The sequence below is a fragment of the Puma concolor genome, chromosome B3 (genome assembly GCF_028749965.1).
Source record: "Puma concolor isolate L17-30 chromosome B3, mPumCon1.1.hap2, whole genome shotgun sequence".
In the NCBI taxonomy this organism is placed as follows: Eukaryota; Metazoa; Chordata; class Mammalia; order Carnivora; family Felidae; genus Puma; species Puma concolor.
In genome coordinates, this window is record NC_141672.1 from 26,065,392 (window position 1) to 26,082,196 (window position 16,805).

At 41.1% G+C, this 16,805-nt stretch overlaps 1 protein-coding gene across 2 annotated transcripts in view; it reads left to right on the forward strand.

Moving 5' to 3' along the window:
* Nucleotides 1-16,805, forward strand: part of ALKBH1 (alkB homolog 1, histone H2A dioxygenase) — a 28,551-nt gene continuing 11,746 nt past the window's right edge. The window contains exons 1-3 of one of the 2 annotated variants that reach the window (XM_025919455.2): nt 1-217; nt 2,702-2,810; nt 6,528-6,690. In XM_025919455.2, coding sequence (XP_025775240.1) covers nt 35-217; nt 2,702-2,810; nt 6,528-6,690 — 455 coding nt within the window. In that variant the 5' untranslated portion in view covers nt 1-34. The remainder of the gene's footprint in view (nt 218-2,701; nt 2,811-6,527; nt 6,691-16,805) is intronic. The other variant, XM_086709145.1, reaches the window with a different exon arrangement.

A 16,805-nucleotide genomic window follows, 5' to 3' on the forward strand; every position in this document is an offset into this window, starting at 1 on the left:
TCTGCTTCCGGGTCAGAAGAGGCCGGGCAACGAGATGGGGAAGATGGCGGCGGCCGTCGGCTCTGTAGTGACGTTGGCGGCCGAGCCAGGGGAGGACGCCTTTCGGAAGCTTTTCCGCTTCTACCGGCAGAGCCGCCCCGATTCCGCAGACCTGGGAGCGGTCATTGACTTCTCGGCGGCCCATACAGCCCGCGGCACGGGGCCTGATGCCCGCAAGGTACGGACAGAGGAGCCGCGCGCATCACCGGTCGCCTCACCTCGCTTTTTTGAGGGTCTTCACAGCTCACCTCATCTCTTTTCTCTGAGTGTTATTGAGTAATCCCCGGCCTCGGTGGGCACGGAGTTGAATTGTCCATGAAGAGTGACACTTTGGCGGTGAAGAGCTGTGCTGCCGGGTTACTCCACGCGGCCTTTCCCGGCTGCGGCCTCAGAGAATGCCTGGGAATTGGTGTTCATTCCTAACATTAACTGTTCGTTTACGTCTCTACTTCAGTTTGTGTAAAAGCCCATAAACCGTGTTCTTACACGGTAGGGAAGCGGTTTGCAGCTTGAAAAAAACAACCACCCGAGTATCCCCACCACTGAGAGCTCGGGATCGATTTTGTTAGTTAAGCCGTCGTCCATAAAATAGGTCCCTGTCGTCTCCGGACCTCTCAGAAAAAGGGCATTGAAAGATTGAGATCATCTCTCCACGTTTGAAAGGAAAGGGCAAATGAATTCAAGCACTATGCATTATTTCTACCTTTCCCCATGTTAAGTAGGAAAAGTAACATAAAGGGGGACACAGGGAAAATCACAGTTATAGTATATAGTATGCATAATTTCTTTATAATCGCTGTTAACACTGAGGATCCCTTGGGGCGCCTGGGTGGCGCAGTCGGTTAAGCGTCCGACTTCAGCCAGGTCATGATCTCGCGGTCCGTGAGTTCGAGCCCCGCGTCGGGCTCTGGGCTGCTGGCTCAGAGCCTGGAGCCTGTTTCCGATTCTGTGTCTCCCTCTCTCTCTCTGCCCCTCCCCCGTTCATGCTCTGTCTCTCTCTGTCCCAAAAATAAATAAACGTTGAAAAAAAAAATAACAAAACACTGAGGATCCCTGATCCCTTAATTTGCCCTTGGTGTTTTCCACAGATGGCTGGATGGAGCATTCCCTCTAAGCTTAATAATAGTTCTCAGTAAGATTGGAATGCTGTAGTAACACCATACTTATCTAGAACTTTTTAGGAACTTCATTTGCTAGCAAAAATGGTCTTAGAGTTGTCGAAATAACATACAGAAAGTCTGAACTCTAAGAATAATGTACATGGGACAGACCCTCATTCATCTCCTTTTGCCTGTATTTTGCTGCAGTATTTAAATACTTTTAGAATATAAGCCACCTGAGAAGAGGACATTGTGTCTAGCACACTATCTGAAACAGTAAGCATTCAATAAATACACTATCCATTGAATACATAAAAACTTCAGTATTTAGTTTCCCAGTTCAAAACAGATTGAAAGTCGCAAATTGGAAAAGAAAGTTGCTCTGAGAGCAACTGATGAGCAGTGGAGAAAGTGACAGCTAATAGGCAAGGGAAAAAGCAGAACTTTTTTTTAAACTTCGAGGTTTGGTTTAGCTTAGCATGGAGAATAGGTCCACAAACTTACTTCAACTATGGGAGTATTGGCTGAATTACAGTACATTACTAAATATGGTCTGTTTAAGAAATCATTACAAAATGTTTAAAATAAAAACATCAGTACCTGGAAAAATTAGCTGGTTAAGACTCTCAGAGTTCCAGGTAGCCATTTTATTACAGAAACTGGTAATACACCAGCCACTTGTTAGTATTTTTTTTTCTGGAAATCTCTACACTTGGTGAAGTTAATAGGATGAGAGATCCTGTCTTTTTGGAAGAGAACATTTGATGTATTCTAAGGCAAGCAAGATCCTAAGTTTATTATTAGTGGAAGAATAAAGGTTTTTGTTTTGTAAATGTCCTTTAGTGACTGCATGTTGGATCCCTTAACCAATTTAATAAGGCATCTCTAAGATACTCTTATATGCAAAGAAAACTTCATGAGCCCCTGAAAAACTTAATTTCAAAGTAATTCGCAAAGGCAAAAGCTCTGAGTTTCATTTTGAAGTTTCATCTAAAAAAGAATAAATATCATACTTTCAGCAAACAGGGTTTCCAGTGTTTCACTGAAACGTTTCTTCTGTCTGGTGAGAGCACTCTCTCCATTCTCTTACCCTCTCCTGCCTGATGTTCCTCATTGGTCTGTTTAAGCACCTGATGTTCCTCATTGGTCTGTATATAAGTGCCTCAAAAGCATTGATAGCCTGAACTGAGATGGGCAGCATTTTGACTAAGGGTATTTCAGTACACCAAACACCTTTCATGATTTAGAGTCTTGGAAGAAATCACAAAAGTGTGGTGTCATACAAAAAGGTAGTCTTGAAGGCCAAAATCAGCCTGCTTCTCATTTCTGCTTAATTTTATATTACTTTCTAGTGTTTGTTAGTGTATAGATGAGAAAACTAAGGCTCTAAGAAGTGACTTATCGAAGTCTTGCATCAAGTAAGTGGTAGAACTAAGTTTAGGAGCCCAGACTTAAGACTCTGAATTTTGTCTCATACCGGAAATAACTTTAGAAATTTGAGATTCTCAGAGCTGACCTGCAAAGTAGCTTTAGCCCTCCAACTTCTGTTTCCTTCCTGTCAGGTGATCAGATCTCAGCTGAGTGTGTCTTCAGTCAGTGACCATGATGCACATAGAGCAGGACTTCAGCCAGTAAGCAAGTGGCAAGCCTATGGACTCCAAGGCTATCCTGGTGAGTGCAGCAGACCCCAAAAGATAAGATCATGTAATCATTTGTCTAATTTCAGAGCTGTGAAGAGAGTGGGGAAGAGTTGTAAGCAAGTATGCAGACAAAGAGTGAAAATAAACACGGAAATATTTCACTCTCAAACCCCTTTTAAATTCTGTCTCATCTAAAATTTCCGTTTATTTAACATTCCTGCAGGATAGAACAGGATTCAGTAGTGCCTACCTTACAATGCAGGAAATGACACCAGGTACAAATCAAAAATAAGGATGTTTACTCTAGGCTCCCTGCCACAACTCCAAGCACCTACTCTGGGAGAAGAACTGCTTTGAATGATAGATTAATTCATAGTGGTCACTCTAGTCGCAAAGTGACTATGTTCTCATAGGGCCAAAAAAAAAAAAACTTAAAATTTATTGCTGTCCTTAAGGCTGAGCTTTTGAAAAAAGTGTTACAGTTAATGAGATCAAAAGCCCTAATAGACTAAATAATCTAGCATTTTGAACTTCAGTAATGTTGGGTAGCTCACTTTACAGATAATGAAATTAAGATGGTAACGAAGAATGGGTAATGTTTTCATTGTTATTTTTTGAGTAAACTGTTCCCAACATGGGGCTTGAACTCACGACTGCAAGCTCAAGAGTCACGTGCTCTACTGCTTGAGCCAGCCAGACACCTTTAATCTTTTTGTTAAGGATCATGGGGACATTGTAGTTGAATGATGATGAACTATTTAGAAATTACAGAAATGCCTTATTTGGCCAAATATATTTTACCTGGCATCCTTTTTCTTGGAGAGGACATAAAGTTAACATTGTATCTGTGATTTCAAATATGGATTAATTTTCATTGTACCACGGGCCAGATCTGTGTTACAGCTCTTACTACATTGTGATCACTGAAGTATTGGTTAATAACATAGGACAGTATTAACAGCTTCAATACTTCCTTTAAAAGACCTCATGCACTTTAGTTATGTGTAAAAGAAGAAACAAGGGACTCCTGGGTGGCTCAGTTGAGCATCCAACTCTTGATTTCAGCTCAGGTCATGGGATCGAGCTCCATGTCAGGCTCTGTGCTGAGCGTGGATCCTGCTTAAGATTGTTTTTCTCCCTCTGTCCCTCCCCTGCTTGTGTGTGCATGCTCGTGTGCTCTCTCGCTCTTTCTCTGTCTCTCAAAAATAAAAGAATAATAATAAATGAATGAATGAATGTCAGATGATGGCTTTATGTACAGAAGCACGGCTCTCCATGAGTTTGAGTAAATGAGAGCGTGCATCACCAGCAGTCTTCTATGTACTTTTCTTGAAGGCTGCCTTTTACCTTTCAAGCTTACCTCCTGTTTTCAAGGCTGTGTTTCTCTGTTGCTATGCCTTTTTCCCTTAACAAAACGGGAACAAAAAGTTTGTTCAGACTACAAAGCTACCAACCCCACTCTCATTTTCTGTTGTCCAAATGGGTATACTTGATTTTAAGGTTTTCTAGGATTTCACATTTAAGCCACATTTTGTGAGTTGGTACCTCATTATGTCCTTAGAGACTTTATCTTCCCTGCCGTTGTAAGCTGCATTTAATAGAAGTGTAATGTCCAGAACATGGGAGATGACAGTGTCTTCTTATTCAGGCTTGATCAGAAGGATTGTATTTACTTCTGGATTCTGCTTGTTATAAAGGAACCTGAGCAACCACAACCTGTCCTTACAAGAATGAGCGGGAGGGTCATGAGTTTGAAGATTGAGTCTGGGGAAGAGTAAACCTGAGAGGGAACCTGACAGCATCCAACATTTGAAAGGTTGCCATACACACAAAGGGCTGGTTAAGGCCTAGGTTCTGACATGAGGCTACCTGGCTTCATGTTGTGCCTCTAACCATCCAATATGACCTTGGGCAAGTTTCTTAATCTCTCTTGGCCTCAGTTGCCTGGTATGCAAAATGTATGAAAAAACATACCAGCTTTGTAAGGTTATTATGAAGATTAAATGTGAGTACATGTAAAGTACTTTGATCCATGCCTGGCACACAGGAAATGAGCATTAAATGTTAGCCTTAAAGCTAGAGGTATTTTTGAAGAAGAATAAGAAACTAATTTGGGGTTGCTCTGTGAGTCCGAACCTAAGATCAATATGTGAAAATTAAAAGGCAAAGTTTAATTCATTAAAGGAAATCAACAGGTGTCTAGAGTGGACTGCCTAAAGAGGTCTTTATTTTCCTGACACTAAGTCAGAGGTATTCTTCATTTGATATTTTGGGGAATGTTATAATCAATGCTGATAGATGGTAGGTTGTTGGGGTATTTTTCATATTTTTTTCCTCTCTCAAAATATTGACAATCCCCTGTCACCTCTGAAATTATTTGGAGAATTTTGCCTGTATGTGAAATGCAAAAGTGGTTTCCACGTTCAGAAACAAATGTTCTCACTCCTGTCCTCCAATTTTAGAAGAGGAAAAGCTCCTCCCATTCAAAGCCAGTCCCTTCACCTCTCTTTCTTTTTCTTTTTTTGGGTGGGGGGGCTTATCAAAAGATCCCACTTTCTTTTACCTCTTCCAGCTTTCAAAACCTTGCTCTGCTCTTTTCCTCTTTTTGTGTTCAACCAGTTCCTCTTTGCTGGTTCTTTCCTCATAATCTGTAAGCATGCTTAGGTCTTTCCAAACCCTAAAAACCATAAATTTTCCCCTTAAATTCTTCATTCCTCTGTGACTGCTCCTCAGCCTTTGTTCCCTTCATAGCCAGGCTTCTGCAGGGCATTCATTGTCTGCATCACTGTCTCTGCTGTCCTGTCTCCACGGGTTTCAGAAAGTACATAGTATGTGTTTGTTGAATGTTCAATGAATGGATCCTTACCGTGCATTGGATTCCTGTTCATTATTGTTATTCCTCGTTTATCCAGGAGAAAAAAGGCATTAGATTACTTTCAAGGTCACAGAAGATCCTTTCAGCACAGGTGCTGGAGGTATTTGCATCCTGACATGTGAGCAGATGTATATATCATCTTTCTTCGCTGTTCTGTCAGATTTCAATTGGGAGGCAGAAATCACACCAATTATTTTAACTGAGAGAATTTAACATAACTGTTGTTAGCCAGATATTAGAAAACAAAAAAGGCCAAGGTGGAACACTGAGATACAACAAAGACCGCTGTTGCAGAAAGGGATTACCACCTCTGTAAGTGATAAATGCCTGGTGCATTTGAGGAGTGACTTTTGGCATTTTCAATTCTAAGGTTTGCTTAGGGGTAACATGGTTGATAGTTGTGGAATATTTGTTTCTCTTAAGAATTTGTTTCTCGGGGCGCCTGGGTGGCTCAGTTGGTTAAGCGGCCAACTTCGGCTCAGGTCATGATCTCGCAGTCTTTGAGTTCGAGCCCCACATCAGGCTCTGTGCTGACAGCTTGGGGCCTGGAGCCTGTTTCAGATACTGTGTCTTCTTCTCTCTGACCCTCCCCCATTCATGCTCTGTCTCTCTCTGTCTCAAAAATAAATAAACGTTAAAAAAAATTAAAAAAAAAAAAAAAAGAATTTGTTTCTCTCCCCCCTTTCTCTAAAATTGGAGGATAGAAAGGAGAACATTTGCTTATACATGTGGAAGCCACGAAGCATGAGCAAAGGGTATGGGGCATAAATAATACAGTAATGGGTATAAGGATGTCAACAAAAATAAATTATCTAAATATAACTGATGGAGAATTTTCTCCTCTCCTTCTTTCCCCACCCATCTTTTGTGTAGGATTTATTTTTATCCCAAACCCCTTCCTCCCAGGTTACCAGTGGCACTGGGTGAAGCAGTGTCTTAAGTTATATTCCCAGAAACCTAATGTGTGTAACCTGGACAAACACATGACTAAAGAAGAGACCCAAGACCTCTGGGAACAGAGCAAAGAGTTTCTGAGGTAAGCGTTCGTATTCAGCTCAGGTCACTGCACATCTTTATAGGAACTACTCCAGAACAATTCAGTGAATGTGACTGACGTGTTTTCCCCTCGTTCCCATGCAAATATGGCACAATTATTTTCTTTCCCCTGGGAACATTTGCACAGACACTTTGACAGTTATATTAAACTGAGATCTGTTTTAGGTTCATCATTTATTTTTCTCTCTCAAAAATAAATAAACATAAAAAAAAAGATTTGCTTATAACTTGGATCTCAAGTTCATCCTCCTTACTCATCAGCTGGTCCATTTTCATTCAGCTTCAGCCCTTTTTCTGCTTAAAGTGAGTTCCAGGGTCACCTTGCCGCTTCATTTCATAGAGCATGTGACTCTTAATCTCAGGATTGTAAGTTTGAGCCCAGCATTGGGTGTAGAGATTACTTAAAAAAATAAAATCTTTTTTAAAAAAATAAAGTGAGTTCCTTTGAAGATTTGTGATATTCTGAAAAAATTAACACTAAAAGCTATTGGTTTCCACTCTCCTAGATGAAGTCACTGCTACTAGCAGTTTTATGATGGATTAGTTATTCCTCTTGAGAACTAACATTTGCACCTTAATGTAGTATCACCATTTATTCATTCACAATTTTTTTTATTTTAAAGTAATCTCTATACCCAGCATGGGCCTCGAACTCATGACCCTGAGATCAAGAGTCACGTGCTCTATTGGCTGAGCCAGCCAGACATCCTATCATACCACAAATTCTTATTGAGGGTTAGTTGTATACCAGACATGAGGCTAAGCATTGGAGATACAAAGACACATAGGACAGTGTCCTTGTACTCAAGAATGCATAGTCTATGGCAGCAACTCAGTGTCAACAGGAATAATTATAAGGAAGCTTAGAAAGTATTATGATAGGTGTTTAGAAAAATACTGTGGGGGCCAGAGGGAGAAATAATTCCTCTAGGCAAGAAAGAGATGTCAAAGAAGAAAAAATCATTACTATTTTTTAAAATTTTTTCTTGTAACGTTTATTTATTTTTGAGAGTGACAGAGCGTGAGCAGGGGAGAGGCAGAGAGAGAGGGAGACACAGAATCTGAAGCTGGCCCCAGGCTCTGATCTGTCAGCACAGAGTCCAATGCAGGGCTCAAACCCACAAACCATGAGATCGCGACCTGAGCCAAAGTTGGACACTTAAACGAGCCACCCAGGTGCCCTGAAAAAAGTTATATTTTAATTGGGTCTTTTATCCTCTTTTTTTCTCTGTTGATTTGAACTGGGTCTTCAAAAATGATTAGGAGTTTGCCCGTCAGAAGAGCAGAAAAGCTGTTTGGGGTAGAGAAAGCAGCCTAAGCAAAGAGGGAATATTCAAGGCAGAATAAGTTCTGTGAAATAGTAATACAGGATGTGGGAGAACAGTTCATATATTGATTCAACAAATACCTATTGGATTTCTACTGTGTGTCAGATACTGTGCTTGGGTGTTAGAGATTCAAAGACAAGACACAATTCCTGCTTTTAAGGAATTTGTAGGTTAGCTGATGGCAGAGACATAAACAGGTACAGAGATATAGTTTATAAGATATGGAAATAGCCATTCAGGTGGCTAGACTGGAGGTAGTTTATAAAAGGTGCTTCCTGAAAGTCATGGATAGAATTGGCAAAAGATGAAGCAGAAAAGTTAAGGGCCAGATTGTAAAGGGTGCAGTGATGTAGAGCACTAGGTCTAGAGTCTGATCACCTGGGTTCACATCCCAGCTCTGCAACTTGAACTAGGTGTGTAAACTTGAGCAAGTTTCTTAACCTTTCTATGCCTTATGGTAGTCCTTTCCTCATTTAATAGCATGAGGATTAAACAAGAGAATTGTGAGAAATGTTTAGAACAGCCCATTAAAACCATTACACTGGTTTTGTGTGTTGTTTGGACTTAGGGTCACTAATAGTGCAGCTTTCAGAAATTGTCATGTTACTTCTAATAGGGGAAATAAGATTTCCTTAAGTTGAAAGGGGAAAGGAAAACTTAAAATTCATTGGTTTTCCTTTAACATCTTCTTGGTCTGCAGGCTATGGTAAAGTCAGGAGCAGTGGGAAAAACCATCTTAAAGCTTTTAATGGTATCTTGTTTAGAATTGAGAGTAAACTAAAGGAAGATCATGGTTAGAGTTTGCTGCTAAACCAGCCTGTGTTTTCAAGTAATTGATTTTTCTTTCTTCAGACAAATGACTGCAGAAATCCCAATGTCATCTTTTAAGATAGTTTAGATGAACCTCTTTAATAAATCATCCAGTAAACAATGGTGAGATTTTTTTTCTACTAATTAGCTACTAATTAATTCTCTAGTAAATTAGCAAAAATTTAAAATGTGGTGGTCCTGTCTTCTGTTGTCATGGGTTGGAAGAAATTGATAGTCTCAGACATTGCTGGTGGTTGAAAATCAGATAGGACGCTAGTTCTCCTTCTGTCATTGTGTGATATGTGTTTCAGCTTCCTCTTCTGGGAAACAAAGGAATTAGATTGGAGAAGCCATTTCAGGTGGTTGGATTATAGTCACCTAGACAGTACATGCCAGCTTCCCCTGCTTTCCCAGAGCATATGAGAAAGGGAGAGGGTCTGTCATACAAGATTTCCCTAGAGATTTGGATTTTTGACCATAACATCCACATTGAGAACCACTGAACTAAAGGATCTCTAAGGATCCTTTCCATTTTAATCTTCTAGGTTTCTGTGGTCAGGGAAGAAGAAACTTTTTAAGTAGGAAATGAAGAAGAAATACTTGAACTTAGAGGGAAAAATCTGTTCACAAAATTAGGGCACCTCAATTCTGTGTTTTGTTCAGAGTTTATTGTGAGTGAATAGCTAGAGATTCTTGCACAAGATTATAATAGGTATAAGCATCTTCATTGCAGCATTGTTCGTAACGGGAAATAATGAGAAATAACCTAAGTTTCTCTCAGCAAGAGATCGGGGTAATCAAGTATGACATACCTAGCAGTACAACGCAGCCACTATGCAGCCACTCAGAGATCTTAAATCTGACCCTATAGTAAATATAGTAGGGCTACAATCATAATAAATAAAATCATTTTTCAGCATCTGCATCACAGCCACCTTAGTCTGAGCCACCATCATTTACTGCAGCAGCCTCCTAACCTGTCGCCCTGTGTCTGTTTTCATGCCTCTTCAGTCTGTTTTCTTTTTTCTTTTAGAGAGAGTGGGAGCAAGGGAGGAGGGCAGCAAGAGAGGGAGAGAGATCTTAAGCAGGCCCCACGCCCAGTGCAGAGCCTGACCTGGGGCTCAATCCCATGACCCTGGGATCATGACCTGAGCTAAAATCAAAGGTCAGATACTTAACCGAATGAGCCACCCAGGAGCCCCTTCCATCTGTTTTCTAATTAGTATAGAAATCACATCACTTCTCTTATAGTTTCTGATCTACAGTACTGCAGTTCACCTTTGATACAACCATCCAGAGTCGACAAGGATGTCACAGGTTGAGGGCATGGTCTCCAAGCAAATCACCCTCACTTCAGACTGTAGCCACAAGTTTGGGAGATTCCCCAGGCTACCCACACATCTGACCAACTGGTTACAAATTCAGGGAAGTTCCCATAACCCTCTCAGGTTCATAACTCACTAGAATGACTCACAGAATTTAAGAAGGATTATACTTAGGAATTTAGTTTATTATAAAGGATACAAATCAGGATCATACAGTGAATCAACATGTAGGGCAGTGTCTGGGAGGGTTCTGAATGCAGAACTTCCATGTCCTCTTTCCATGGACTCAGGATGTGTCACCCTCCTAGGAAGCTCTCCCAAACCTAGCATTCAGTTTTTTGTTGGAGTTTCACTACTTAGGCACGACTGAATTATTAGCCCTATGGTTTAACTCAGTCTCTAGCCCCCTACTCAGCCCCTTGGGTTTATTTAGCTAATACCACTTGACTAAAAGTCTCAACCCCTCTAATCACATAGTTGGTTTTCCTAGCCTCATAAGCTCATATCCTGAGTCATCACTTTAGCGTTAACTTAGCTGTGGTCCTAGGGCCCACTGTGAATAACAAAGATACTTCTTTTCCTCCTGGAAATTCCAAGGAATTTTTTTTTTAAGTTTTCGTTTATTTATTTTGGCAAAGATAGCACGCAAGCAAGGTGGGGGCAGGGAGGGGGGAGTCCCAAGCAGGTTCCAAACTGTCAGTGCAGAGCCTGGTGCAGGGCTTGAACTCAAGAACCGTGAGCTCATGACCTAAGCTGAAATCAAGAGTCAGACACTTAACTGACTGAGCCACCCAGGTACCCCTGGAAACTCCAGTGATTTAAAAGCTCTCTCCCAAGAACCAGGAACAAAGGCCAGTGAAAATTTGTTGTTAATGCAACTCCATTATATTTAGAATAAAATCAGAAGTGTTTACCATGGTCTACAAGGCCTTGGTGATCCAGCCACCAGCCACCTCTCCAACCTACTCTCCTACCATTCCTTTTCATTTATTGTCCTCCAACTGTAGTGGCGTCCATGCTGTTCCCTTAAACACATGAGAAATGCTCAGATTCATTGTGTAAGCTGTTCCGTCTACCTGGAAAGCTCTTCCCTTAGGTAACCAATGACTTCCTTCCTTTAGGTCTTTGGATCTCATCATCTTATAAGAGATGATTTCCTTATCAAGTTAAAAATAGTACCCCATTTTCCCTCACTCTTTATCTTCTTGCTTTCTGTTTGTTTTCTTCAGTGCATGTAATTGCCAATAAGTATTTGTGGAATTAGTGGATCCTTTCTTACATCGTTTGAATTTTGTGAATATATTATCTATTCAAAAACAACTTTAAAGAATAAGACAAGGGGAAGTACTAATTTAAATGAAGCGACGTTGCTTTATTCCTTAAGTTAGCTTTTGAAATACTTTGCACCTGTTTTTGTATATGTGAAAGTTTTTTCCATTAATGTCCTCGGTGTGGAAGCAGAATTAATCCCTTCTCCTTTTCTACTCCTTTAAAACTTTGTGGTGCTATTTATTATAAACATTTATTAGAGTCAATCCAGTCATCAAGCACTTCTCTCCACTACCGTGGCCCTTCCCCCGCCCCAGATTTTGAAAAGTTTGTAACCTTGATACCAACCACAGTTCTTTATATATTTTATTTTTTTTTTTTTTAAATTTTTTTTTTTTTCAATGTTTATTTATTTTTGGGACAGAGAGAGACAGAGCATGAACGGGAGAGGGGCAGAGAGAGAGGGAGACACAGAATCGGAAACAGGCTCCAGGCTCTGAGCCATCAGCCCAGAGCCCGACGCGGGGCTCGAACTCACGGACCGCGAGATCGTGACCTGGCTGAAGTCGGACGCTTAACCGACTGCGCCACCCAGGCGCCCCTCTTTATATATTTTAGAAGGTGTTCTTTAAATATTATTTTAACTAAGTTGATATTCTCTCAGTTAGCCTGATAAAAACATGCTGAATTTGAGAAGGATCAATTGAAGATTGTATAGTATCTTCCCACTTTATTTTCATTAATTTGTTAACTTATCTACTTGTGTTTTTGGAAATACTTGATGCTAGCACAGATACGGAGATTAAAATTCACTCCCTGCCTTTGAGGAAGGGACTAATTAAAGAAGGATTTCAAGTACTTATATACAGAATTTATAGATGAATAAGCCATGTAAGTGAGTTGAGGATGTTGCTGTGGGGGCACAGTAGAGGGAGAGACTGAAACTAGAAAACAGTTTCCCTGAAGAAGAAGGGAGGTTAAAGTGTGTACAAGTCAGAAAAATCTGCTGTACAAAGAGTAGAGTAGAAGAGGAGAGAGAACATGACAGTAGAGAAAAGTGTATGGCCAAAGGCACAGCCATGAAAAATGGACCTTCCCTGTCCCCACAGGGAGGAATGCTTGGAGGTGAAACCAGAAAAGTGAGTTAGAACCACATTATAAGGGGGGTTGCATGCCTTATGGCAAAGTGTGGACTTTGTCCTATAAACAGTGGGAGTTCATCAAGATTAGTAACCGATTTTTCACTTTAGAAAGATACTTCTTATACCATGAGGAAAATGGACTGAAAATACAGTTGTTGGAAAAAACACAATTAAGAATTTAGCTTAGAGGCACCTGGGTGGCTCAGTTAGTTAAGCATCTGACTTCAGCTCAGGTCATGATCTCACGGTTCAGTTCGGTTTGTGAGTTCGAGCCGCACATTGGGCTTTGTGCTGTCAGCATGGATCCTGTTTCGGATCCTCTGTCCCCCCTCTCTGCCCCTACTCCACACGTGTACATGCTTTCTCTCTCTTCTCTCTCTTTCTCAAAAATAAATAAACATTTAAAAAAATCTAGCTTAATAATCCATGCACAAGATGATAAAGGTCTGGAAAAGACATTGTTAACAAGGCTTGCTGACCAAGAGATTATGCGAATCAAGAGACAAGAAGTTAAGGATTATCCACGGATAATAGGGCAAAACTGAGGTTTTTGTTGTGAGTTTTTTTTCCAGTACTATTGATATAATTGATGTACATTTTATTAGTTCAGGGTGTACAACATAGCAATTTGATATGTGTATATATTGCAGAATGATTACTGTAATAAGTTAACAACAGTCACCTTACAGAGTTATAATTTATTTTTCTTGTGATGGGACCTTTAAGATCTGCTCTCTTGGCAAATACACAATACAGCATTGTTAGCTATAGTCACCATGCTGTACATTGCATCCCCAGCACTTACTTTCCTATAGCTGGAAGTTTTCACTTTTTGACCACATTCACTCATCTCGCCCACACGCACCCGTTCCTACCTTTGGCACCTTCAGTCTTCTCGGTTTCTGCAGGTTTGGATTTTTTAGATTCTGCGTATGAGTAAGATCACACAGTATTTGTCTTTCCCCGTCTGACATTTCACTTAGCACAGTGCCCTCGAGGTTCATGTTGTCACACATGGCAGGATTTCCTTTTTTATGGCTGAATAATATTCGTGTATGGGTTGTGTATCACATTTTCTTTATCCATTCATTCATCGGTGGACACTAAGGTTGTTTCTTTGTCTTGGCTGTTACAAATAATACTGCAGTTATTTATGTAAAACTGTAGAGGTTGCTCAAAAATAAAAAATAGGACTACCAGAGGGTGCAGCTGTTCCACAGCTGGGTATATCTCCAGAGGAGACGAAAACATTGTCTCAAAAAGATAACTCCACCTCCACATTCATTGTAACATTATAATCTAAGATTTTTAATGGAAATAGGATTAGAGGAAGAGAAGAAGGAGCAGAGACAATCCTTAGTGTAGTTTAGAGATTCATGTTTCTGAAATGCCTGTGGAGTATCCAGGTAAGTATGTCCAGTATCCCTCTGGAAACATGGAACTGAGTTTAGGAGTGAAGTCAGAGAGGGAGATGTGGGGGTTCTACATAAAGACCATAGTATAGCATGGTACGTGGCTGGCTCAGTCAGTAGAGTGTGCAACTCTTGATGTTGGGGTCATGAGTCCAAGCCCCACATTGGGCATAGAGTTTACTTTAAAAAAAAAAAAAAAAAAGACTAATGAAGCAATGAGAATGGATGTGATTGTTTGTTTAGTGGAAAACATACAGAGAAAAGAAAGCCATTAGCTCTAGAAAGTATCAGCTTGGGTTGGGGGAATGCTATTAGAAGTCAAGACAGGAAAATGTTTCCAGAATAAAAGAAGGGCCAACCATGTCAGTAGGCCTAAGGACAATTAAGTGGTGTACTTGAAATTAAGAAACTACTTTTGGTGGAGTGGTGGAAGCAGAAGTCAGGTTGCAGTGAGGGTGGCCACTGTGCAGTCCTTTTGGGAAGGTTCGATTGTGAAGGGAAGGAGAGAGGTGGGGCAGAAGGAAATGGGACATAGGCAGGGTACTCGACTAAGAGGTTAAGCTAAGAAGATGCTTGTTGTTTTTTCTTAAGTATGTGGAAGTGTTGAACGTTTCTGCAGATCCAGAGAAAGACCAAAGTGCAGAGGAAGACTGGAAAATAGGAGCAGAAAGGTGATGAATGAAGGAATGTCTCTGAGGCTGTGTCAGGGAAATGGGAGGCAACATAGGTGTAGAATTGGCCTTCGAGGAAAGAAGTAGAACCCCTGCTGAAACCAGGAGGGAGGGAAGGACAGAGTAAAGATTATGCAAAGTTTAGAGGTGTGGGAGAGAAAGCTCAGAGTTGCTCACTGGATCTTTTGCTCAGGCCTCTGGACTCTTGTCCTCAAAGGGTGTAAGAGCAGGACTCACAACTTAAGATGGATGCTGAAGGTTTAGAACAGAAGGTAGATTAACTGAGAGTAAATATTTGCAAGATAGCCAAACAGTGTTGGCAGTCCAGATGGAATTAACTGGATGTCCATGTTCAGGGTTTGACTGTGAGGTTTAGGTTGAGAAGGGAGACAACTGGAAGCACTCAAATTCTGAGAAAATGGAGTTCTGAGAACAGGAGGTGGAACCTTAGGTTTAATGGATGTGAGAGACTAGGAGAGGAAGAACAGAAAGTTGTTGTCATGGAGGGAAATATTCAGAGTTAGGAAGGACACAATTTCCAAGCTTTTAAAAATGATTGAAAAAAATAAATACCTGTAATAGTATTTTATCAAAAACAGCCTTCAGACCTTTTCTGCCCTCAGACGTTTACTTTCACAACGATTTGCTAATGTCCCTTGAAGCAAGGAAGAAAAGACCATGCCAGTGCTTAGTTATGACACCCAAACTCCCCACTGCACAACAAGTGGACAGGCAGGACAGTCCATTTTCACCCAGTTAGGTACAGTTGAAAGCAGCACCATAGAATGCCAGCGCGTACATAAAGCACTTAGCCATGACAGGAAATGAGCAGACTGCTGTGTGGGCACATTGACCAGGGGAGAAGGTGGCCAGCTGACCCATCCATCATGGGTGCCTGGAGCTGCAGCAGAGGCAGGGAGCGGAGTGTGTTTGCTTTCAGTGAGAACCAGTAATCAAGGTCATATTTGGTTGAAAACATTCTTTTAGATAATTGGATGAAGATTTAAAGTTAGGTGCCAGCATACCCCTTGCATTCCTTAGAGTGGATGTGGCAGCTCTGTTGGCGCCAAGCCTTCTTGGCCTCCTTTTGGACAAGTCAGGTTTAAAAAGAAAACAGCCCACCCCCTTTATTAATCCATCAGTATTTCCTGCTTGCAAATGATCTGGGAGTGCGTTAAACTTGGTTTTGGCTTTAAACTATTCACGGTGCTTAAGGGTGAATATTTTGGAATCTTTGTTACCCAAAGCCCACAGGGACCAGAATGTCACTAAGTAGTGCTGAGACAGGAAGTGGCCAGTGTTAGCCAGTAGTGCTCTCACATCTGCAAAGCTGGTCTTATAATTGTTGTGACTTTCCTTCCAGACATTCCTTCAAAGACAAGAATTGAAATTGTGTTCTCAGAAGACAATATGAAATCAAGGGTGGAATCATATACTAACTACGTGGGTCTAACACATTACACAAAATGTGTGTATGTGTATGTAATTATCCTCACAATGGCACACTCAGTCATCACAACTGTACTTTCACTGGACAAGTCGGCTTTTTTTTAAGTTTGTTTAAGTTTTTGTTTTTGTTTTTGAGTTTGTTTATTTGAGAGAGGGAGAGAGGGAATCCCAAGCAGGCCCTGCACTAACAGTGTGGGACCTGATGTGGGGCTCAGTCTCACAACTGCAAGATCATGACCTGAGCCAAAATCAAGAGTTGGATGCTTTGCCAACTGAGCCACCCAGGCACCCCTTACTGCACAAGTCTTTAAGCCTTTTTTTTCTTTTTTGTTATGTGGCCTGGGCTTAATGCTTTTATACACTTACACCAATCCCCCCAAGTAATACAAGGCAAAACCCAAAGCCATCCTTATAGTGATACAATTAAGGTAGAAAAGAGATGTTCTTTTGGTTTCCTAAAACAGGAAAAAATTGTGAAAGGTATATCATAGAGGGCAGGGCGCCTGGGTGTCTCAGTCAGTTAAGCCTCCAACTTCAGCTCAGGTCATGATCTCATGGTTCGTGGGTTCAAGCCCTGTGTCAGGCTCTGTGCTGACAGCTGAGCCTGGGGCCTGCTTCAGATTCTGTCTCTACCTCTTTCTGCCCCTCCCCTGCTCACACTCTGCCTGCCCCCCTCTCTCTCTCTCTCA